Raw genomic sequence first — 9,197 nt, forward strand, 5'->3', positions numbered from 1 at the left:
AAAAAAATTTTGCTATTATTTTTTGAGTCTTTGGCTAGTTGTTCTTCAAATTCTTTTTTGGTCTTCCTAATTATATTTTTACACTTCATTTGCCAAAGTTCATGCTCCTTTCTATTTTCCTCACTAGGATTTAACTTCCACTTTTTAAAGGATGCCTTTTTGCCACTCACTGCTTCTTTTACTTTGTTGTTTAGCCATGGTGGCACTTTTTTTGGTTCTCTTACTATGTTTTTTAATTTGGGGTATAGATTTAAGTTGACCCTCTACAGTGAGTTAAGTTATATACTTAACTCTATTAAGCTGACCCTCTATTAAGAAGTTTCCATGCAGCTTGCAGGGATTTCACCTTTGGCGCTGTACCTTTTAATTTCTGTTTAACTAACCTCCTCATCTTTGTGTAGTTCCCCTTTCTGAAATTAAATGCTACAGTGTTGGACTGCTGTGGTGTTTTCCCCGCCACAGGGATGTTAAAGTTAATTATATTATGGTCACTATTACCAAGTGGTCCAGCTATACTCACCTCTTGGACCAGATCCTGTGCTCCACTTAGGACTAAACCAAGAACTGCCTCTCCTCTTGTGGGTTCCAGGACTAGCTGTTCCAATAAGCAGCCATTTAAGGTGTCGAGAAACTGTATCTCTGCATCCCGTCCTGAAGTGACATGTACCTAGTCAATATGGGGATAATTGAAATCCCCCATTATTACTGAGTTTTTTATTTTAATAGCTTCTCTAATCTCCCAGAGCACTTCAGTCACTATCACTATCCTGGTCAGGTGGTCTGTATGTATTCCTCCTGCTATATTCTTATGATTAGACCATGGAATTACTATCCATAGAGATTCTATGGTACAGTTTGGTTCATTTAAGATTTTTACTTCATTTTTGATTCTATGCTTTCTTTCACATATAGTGCCACTCCCCCACCAGCACGACCTGTTCTGACCTTCCAATATATTTTGTACCCTGGTATTACTGTGTCCCATTGATTATCCTCATTCTACCAAGTTTCTGTGATGCCTATTATATCAATATCCTAATTTAATATGAGGCACTCTATTTCATTCATCTTATTATTTAGACTTCTAGCATTGCTATATAAGCACTTTTAAAACTTGCTACTTTTTAGCTGTCTGCCATTACATGATGTAATTGAATGGGACTTTTTTTCATTTGACTGTTTCTCATCAGATCCTACCTGTATTTTATCATCTTCCATCCTCTCCTCCTTCTAGGACATAGAGAATCTCCATTAATAGATCCTCCCTAAGGGATGTCTCTGTCCAAACCATGTGCTCCTCCACACCTGTCGGCTTTCCCCCAGCCCTTAGTTTAAAAACTGCTCTAGGAACTTTTTAAAGTTAAGCGCCAGCAATCTGGTTCCATTTTGCTTTAGGCGGAGCCCATCCTTCCTGTATAGGCTCCCCTTTCCCCAAAGTTTCCCCAGTTCCTAATGAATCTAAACCCCTCCTCCATACACCATCGTCTCATCCATGCATCGAGACCCGGCAGTTCTGCCTGTCTAACTGGCCATGCACGTGGAACAGGAAGCATTTCAGAGATTACTACCATGGAGGTCCTGAACTTCAATCTCTTACCTAGCAGCCTAAATTAGGCCTTCAGGACCTCTCTCCTATCCCTCCCTATGTCATTGGTACCTACATGTACCATGACCACCAGCTCCTCCCTAGCACTACGTAAGTCTAACTAGATGTCTCGAGAGATCCGCAACCTTTGCACCAGGCAGACTATTAGGCAGGAGTAACCGAAAGCTGCACAGCAGAGGTTCTCCTTCATGTCAGATACCAGTCTTGCTCATTATTTTTAATCTGGCACTGTATGCATGGAGTACTCCACAGGTTCAAGCCCTAAATGTGTATCAGATTTTGTGTGTGTGTGTGTGTGTATGTGATAAAGCAGAACAGATTCTCCACAAAGAATATAGCTATTACCAAGTAGGCAAGTATGTTTTTGTGAGATGTGATCCCTCCATAAAGAAAAACCTACTGAGTTCAGCAATGACATAGAGTTCTGGGTTGTCCCCAGTAGCTATGTTCTTGAAAGTATCTACATTGGCATATATTCTAGGAGTGTGTTGTTTTGATCTAATGCATACTCTATATTCTAACTTTGATTGCAGAGGAAGAATGCTCTCTTGACAGAAACAGGAGAACAATCCCTATTGCATTGGGCCTGAGCATTCTGGGATTGTTTGTCATTGTACTTGCCTTCGGGCTAATTTCCAGAAGAAAGCCAAATAGAGGATATGAACGCATCTGAATTGCCCACACACTTCAAAATGTGCGTAGCAAGTATAGAGGCCTTGGGAATCTTGGCTTCCAGTTGTCAAATCTATAGTCAAAGAGCTATATTTTTAAATGAGATGAGGCCATGTGTTTAAAGCTAGCATGCAATATGTTGAAGAGGTAACACTTAAGATCTATTGTGTTCCTGAAAAAGAGCCAACAAAATTATGGGTGCTTAGAAGACAGAACAAATGATAAATGGATGAGTTTAGGGATATGCTGTTAGGGTCTAAGGAGATGGTCAACTATTGGGCATGTAAGACACTCTCTCACAGGACTAAGTCTATATTCACAGGAGATTCTGTAGAACCAGTGCTCAGTGATGCTCTTATGGGAAGCCACATGTGCAGAAGGGGGATTGGTCCTGCTTTGAGCAGGGGCTTGGACTAGATGCACTCCTGAGGACCCCTTCCAACCCTGATATTCAGTGATTCTATGACAAGAATCATCATGGCTGGACAGGTTGCCTCTGCTCCCCTCCACAAAAATGTGCACACTCACCCTATGAGCATTAGGGCTAGTATTATATTAGTCTCTGCTCTTTCCTACTAATTCCATTGGCTAAACAGGCCCTGCTGTGGCAATGTGAGATACATATTAGTGCTGTAGCACTTTCACAGACAGATCGGGCTGCTTTGATGCCCACTCCAGAGGCAGATTTTAAATGCTGGATAATTTTCTATTTTCTTGGGAGCTTTATTTCCATTTTTTAAAAAAACATAAAAAGGAAAAAGAAATATATCTAAGACAGTGGATTTCTTTTAAAATGTCGGCTCCAGGGGGATAGAATGAGCCATCTGTGGCTATAAAAAGCATGTCAGTATTAACCCCATGTCACAATACAGCATAGAGAGATCTAATACAGAAGGGCAGAAAACATGGGGTAGTGTCCTGAGACTCTACTGTGTATGTGTAGGTTAAGGCAGGGGTGAGTTCAGGTGGGCTCGGGGATCCAATGAGACCAATATTTAAGACGTTTTCTCTTGGGAGCTCCTGAATAAAATCACTTCCTATTCAGAATAGTTACAGTGATTGCCATAAAACTCAACAATTGCCATGCTGAGGTAATGATGATACTATGCTTTCTCCTATCCTAAGTATAGGAAGACACTCGGGTTATTAAAAACACACCATCGGTGAATATTTAATATTAAATGGTGTTGACTGCAGAAGGCCCACAAAGGTCTATGAACAAATGAAGACCCACTTAAGCTACATTTTGAAGATTCTTGTGGGACTTAAATGGTGTGTAGGCCCTCTGCACAAGGATGAATCTCATGCTTGTAAACTGAGGTGCTGGATCTGCACATGGAAATAATTTGGCTTAATTTTAAAGCATGCTGTATGGAATGCTTTGGTCTCTGTTTCCTACTAATTGTGTGATTGAGAGATATATACAGTAATTGATTTTGAGATGATTTTAAAGTGAGGGGTTTTGGTTGATTTAAATCTTCATCTTACAAAAGATTTACAAAGTTAAAAAGACAAACATACAAAAACCAAAAAACCTAACCCACTGTGACAAAATACATCAAAGTGAGGAGAAATTAAATATGAAAATATTTTAAAATGAGAGAGCAGTATAAAATAAGAGAACAGTGAAAACCCTCCCTATTAATAACGGTAATGAGCTACGTTCTGCTGTGAGTGGGAGTTTTGCCTGGATAAGGACTGCAGGATGGGAGTCTAGAAAAACGTGCTATATAAGGAATTCCTGATCACTTAGTTTAGTTTGAAAAAAATGCAATAATAAATAGATAACATTGGGCCAAAATTTTATATCAGTTAAGTAATAGCATAAATCTGGAGTAACTTCATTTACTGCAGTGGACTCACTCTGGATTTGCACCAGGGTAATTCAAATCACTATCTGGCCCATTTTGTTTAAAGTTTAAAAGTTGTTTTGATATTTTACTACTGCTTAGTTAAACCATTAATTGCTTTCTCACTTACACATTAAGGGAGAAAAATTCCCTCCACATGGATGCTGTGATGTGGGGCTGGTCTGTGTTATGCAGGAGGTCAGACTAGACGATCATCATGATTCATTCTGACCTTAAAATCTGTCTATGAAAGTAACTGTTCATTACCAGAAATGTTCTTTCGGTTTGCCTGTAAAAATGAAAGACCATTTTGCAGCACCTTTAAATCCACAAAAGCATCAAACTAAATTTAAAACCAGTCAGCAAAAGGAGAGGTACTTGGATATCATTGTAAAGTAGCGTAATAAGCAGAAGAGATATGGTCCTTTCAAACGACTACAACTGATCAAATGATTCTAATGTTCCAGTATTCAAAGATCACTTCATGAAGGGCTGACAGATTCAGTCAGTGTCAGCATCACTAAATTTTACCTAACATATTTTTTCCCCTTCTAGTGGAGGAGTGTGCAGCTGACTTCAACATCATTTTTCCTGCGATTGGCTTCTTCGTGATCTTTATCGCCGGCATCCTGGCACTCATCCTCTATGCGGTCTGCCTTAAGCGTAAATCATCTGCGTACCAGAGAATCTAGTAGATCAAAATAATTTCATATAAATAATGAGAATCATTTCATGAAAAGATTTTAGAATTTCAAGTCTGCCATAATTTTCCTTCTAATAACACTGTTAGAACAATGTAAAACGCCAGAGTATGTGTATCTAGTTATGAAATCAAGTACCTGGTCAGTTTATTGAGCTACCTGCAACTGAGAAGAAGGGGAACAGGTTTAATACAGTTCACTTGTGTTCAGAAAGAGGATTTTCAGTGGCCTATTTAAATTCAACTGTTGTTTTTACAACACAGTTTATGGATCATACGTAGGAAATGGGTTGCTATACGGAAGAGCACAAATTTGAAAACTGAATTTACAAAGAACATGCAATGTAACCATTACTCTCCCAGCATGTTACTGGCATTTTAAGGGCATAATCCTGAGGGCTGCTGAAGGAGCACAGCAGCTCACGGGATCAGGCTGTAAACCTTTCTGACTGGGTCCTTCTAAAGTTATGCATGTATACATTGTGTTTGTTTTATTCACAATTAAAGCCATGAAGTCTTTTAACATTTGATACCCAGTTGAAGAGAGACCTATTTACTCTTGCTTTAACTAGTCTTGATTACTGATAATTTAACTGTGTTTCATTGTGCAGTGCCCTGTGCCATTTTTATGGATGATGCAAAATAAATACATTCTATTGCATACTTTGGACTAGAGTTATAAATCAAACTGTTAGTGGTGAATAATGTTTGAGTTTATGTTTATCTTGTTTTTTTTCCGTGTTGGGGGGGAAGGGTCTTTTTTATTTAAAAAAAAAAGTTAAATGCAATCCTTTTCCTTGCAATGAGTAAAATGATAGATTTGTACCAACTGGCACTGATGCAGTGTACAATGCAAATGCAGCTATAGGGCCAGATCCATAGCTGGTGTAAATCAGCAAAGAGTCATTGAAGCCATTGACGCTATGGCCACTTATACAAACTAAAAAGCCAGTGCAGATACAGTGATTTTTACACCAGCTGAGGAGTCAATGGACCTTCACTGCTTTACAGTTGCTGAGGATCTGGCCCTCAATGTGAACCCATTCTCTGACAATCAGTAACACCCAATCTACTCAATCCCAGGAACAGATGTTTTCAAGAAGCACGAACAAATGGCAGTAGAGATGTAGGTAGGGGCAATAGCTTGGTCAGGAAGTGTTGCCTTGAGTGTTATGGGAAGTAAGAGTAGGCAGCAAACTTGCTGCTTGAGCTGCTGCATGCAATTTTTTGGCAGGCACTTATGCTCATTTCCTGCCAGAATTTAGCTTAATATTTGGTGCGTGGCTTCTCTTCTGAGTAATTGTTCATATGCGTTTCTTAGGAGCTTCCAGCTTCAGTGGGGGGAAATCTACAGATTTAGTGGCTCTTGGTTGCAGGGTTTTGTTGCTAAATGTATTGTTTGAGGAAACATTCCATACAAAGTACGGGTTGCACAGGAGTAACATGCAGTGAGATTTTTAAGAATTGACCGTATAATATTCTGTATATTGGACATGCTGTCACACTAATACCACTCTTAACCCAATCCATTTCTTCTACTATTTGCTTTTTCTCATCTGAACGGATCATCAGTGCTGACAATGCTACCTAACCGAGCGGCCCCGCTTCTCCTTGCCATAGTTGTTCCTTGCCAAAGTCCACCTCTTCTCCAACATCTCGCACACAATGTTGGATCATAGAACTAGATACAAAAACACCCTGCTAAAATCCCTAACTCCCTTAGGCTTCAACTAAAAATCACAGTCTAGATCATGTACTACATCCTACTGCAAATGCAAGATACAACCTAACAAGAAAGGGCATATCACATATTATACCAAGCTCATACTTGTTCTTAGACAAAAAGCCAATAAGATAATAATGCAAAGCTTTATTTCCTTCACAAAGGGCAAATAAAGCCCAATATAAAAATTGGCTGCAAATAGCTGCAAGGAGAGGGGTGGGAGATTTAAATGCACTTCTTGAGAATACAGACACCATTAGCTTATTGACTTATCTCCTTAACTGTTATCCTGCCATTATCAATGGGTCCCAACATAATTACCTAGTTATGAAAATCATGTATGTGCTGTACTTTTCTACTGTTGGAGTTTCTGTAATAAAGATTGTTTTCAGCCATTTTAAATATGTGTGTTTTGTGAATTTGTTGTATCTGTTGAGTGCTGTGTTACATTGTGATGGGGTTTACAGACCCCTCACTAAGACTCAAAGAGTAATGGGGCAGTACTGGGCCAAGAAGGCCCTGCCCCTCAGCAGCTGCAAAGCATGCTCCAAATGGTGGGCCTGCTTAAAAGGAGAGTCTGAGAGGCAAGCAGGAGGAGTGGGAAGGATAGGCTAGTTGAAGCCTCTAGGACAGAGGAATTTACAGGGGAAGACCCTGGACTGGGTAAGTCCCAACTGGGCAGCCAATGCCTGACCCCCTTTTTCTTCATCCCTTCTAAGGGGGAGCAAGTGGACACTGGAAAGCGAGCTGGGAAGACCCAACTGACTGTTTTAAATATTGAGGCTGAAGGCGTAATCCTCTGCTGAGAGGGAATCTGAGTGCCATGACTATGCCCCAAACTCAGGGGAGAATGGGCTGGGGAGGAAGTGGCACAGGGGAAGCTGGGTAGTTGTACCAGCTAGCGATTCCCTTTCCCCCTTTCCCCTAGGATCCTGGGCTGGGATGCCCCTACCCCTTTTCCTGTGCAGCTCTGCCTGACCAGGGGAACCTGGGGAGCATTAGGGGGTGGTAGACTGTAATTTGACCTCTAGGCCTTCAGATTGCCTGGCAAGGTCATCCCAAGACAGACTGCTGAGCCATGGCCATGAGGGGAGATGATTTGGTCAGGAGAGTGGGAGGAGGAATAGATCTCCTCTAATGGCAGTGCCGATCTGTGAGGTAATGTGAGTACTATAAACTTAGATGTTGGAGTCAGTGCTGGATGAAGGTACTAGGGGAGGTAACTTCCAACAGCAATAAGTCAGCCAGAACCATTAGTGCTTGATTGTTGGTGCCAGCCCGAGTGTCCAAACTGCCATTTTCAGGGTTGACAAATCTGTACTGGACGCAGGGCCCAGGATATTCTTCGGGCCCTTCAGTGCTGAGCCAGAAGTTGGACTAGTAGTACTTATCCCTGTAGTAAGAGAGGGCTTTGTGTTCAGTTCTCTGAAGGAAAGTGAAGGTGAATAGTTCTTCTTAAGCCTCTCGAATTTCCCATTTTTAGGGAAGGAAGATTGGTGCCAGTAACCATATATGATCTAGTGCTCTGATCTACCTTGTCTTTGGACAACTATCAGTGCTGAGCTGTCTTTGGTGGCTGCTTCATGGCCTGTAGGTGCCAGATCAAACTTCTTACCACTCCTGGTCTTTGGAGTCACTTCTCAGCAGCCGAGGATGCTGACAAACTGGGATTTAGAGGTAGAAGCTCCCATCTGGGAGTTTGCTGCCTGTTCTTCTGAGTCTGAAGTAGTCCTTTTAGTTTGCTCCAAATAATATGTTAGCCGGATGTCTCTAGATTTTCCTTATTTTAAGGAGAACAAATGGCAGATGGAGCAACAGTCAGGCACATGGCTCTCGCTGAGGCAACTAAACAAGGGTTATGATCACCTGTAAGAAGAATGAGGCTGTCAAAAACCAGACAGGATTGAAGCCCAAATGCTTCACATCTGTCAGGTAAGTGGTTTTGGTGCAGAGTACTGAGAGAAATATAAGGGTTTGGGGTTTTTTTTGTTAAAGAGGTGGCGGGGGGGGTGGGGGGGGAGAGAGGGAATCTAGTGTTTTACCTAGCTAGATAAAACTAGGTTTGGTGAATGTGTGAAGGGTAGCAAGCAGACACAGCCTGGTTCTTTCTTGCTGCCATGGGCAGGGACAGGGTACTGATGCATGGTTTAAGCCCACGGCTGGGGAGGGGAGACATACAGAACACAGGTCCAATGGACACAGCTGTGCAAAGATTTCAATCTCATGCACATGGCTTGCATGCATACATACAGTGGGATCCACACAGTTGAATACTTGAAGAATGGATTTGTATTTAATCATATAACAAAAAATCATTATGCTAATATACAAGAAATATGGTCTATGCCAAAAGAGATTACATAAAGGATTTCTTGTGGGTGCCCACTTTCTTACTCTCAGCCTTCCTCTGGTCAGCAGTCTCTGCAGATCATTGTCAATGATGCAGCGACGTACTTTTGCTGCAGGCATGTTGAGCCACAGGAACAACTTTGTTGGTAGCAGTACTTTCCCAGCCAGCCACAAAACACCCAAGAGCCCACACTTCCCTTTCTCTACTGGCCCCTTCCTTCACCACACCCCATGTAACTTCCTGATCCTCACACCTGCGCATTCTAAAACATGTTGTTGTCTCATCTGTTCAAATGC

The 9,197-nt window shown here is 41.4% G+C and overlaps 1 protein-coding gene across 2 annotated transcripts in view; it reads left to right on the plus strand.

Moving 5' to 3' along the window:
- LAMP3 (lysosomal associated membrane protein 3) overlaps positions 1-7,012 on the plus strand; it is a 33,734-nt gene extending 26,722 nt beyond the window's left edge. Inside the window, exons 6-7 of one of the 2 annotated variants that reach the window (XM_073359267.1) lie at positions 2,140-2,300; positions 4,684-4,772. In XM_073359267.1, the coding sequence (XP_073215368.1) occupies positions 2,140-2,279 (140 nt within the window). In that variant the 3' untranslated portion in view covers positions 2,280-2,300; positions 4,684-4,772. Of the gene's footprint in view, positions 1-2,139; positions 2,301-4,683 lie in introns of both variants that reach the window. The other variant, XM_073359268.2, reaches the window with a different exon arrangement.
- Positions 7,013-9,197: the final 2,185 nt, after the last annotated feature.

This window comes from Lepidochelys kempii, chromosome 9 (genome assembly GCF_965140285.1).
Source record: "Lepidochelys kempii isolate rLepKem1 chromosome 9, rLepKem1.hap1, whole genome shotgun sequence".
NCBI classification, from domain to species: domain Eukaryota; kingdom Metazoa; phylum Chordata; order Testudines; family Cheloniidae; genus Lepidochelys; species Lepidochelys kempii.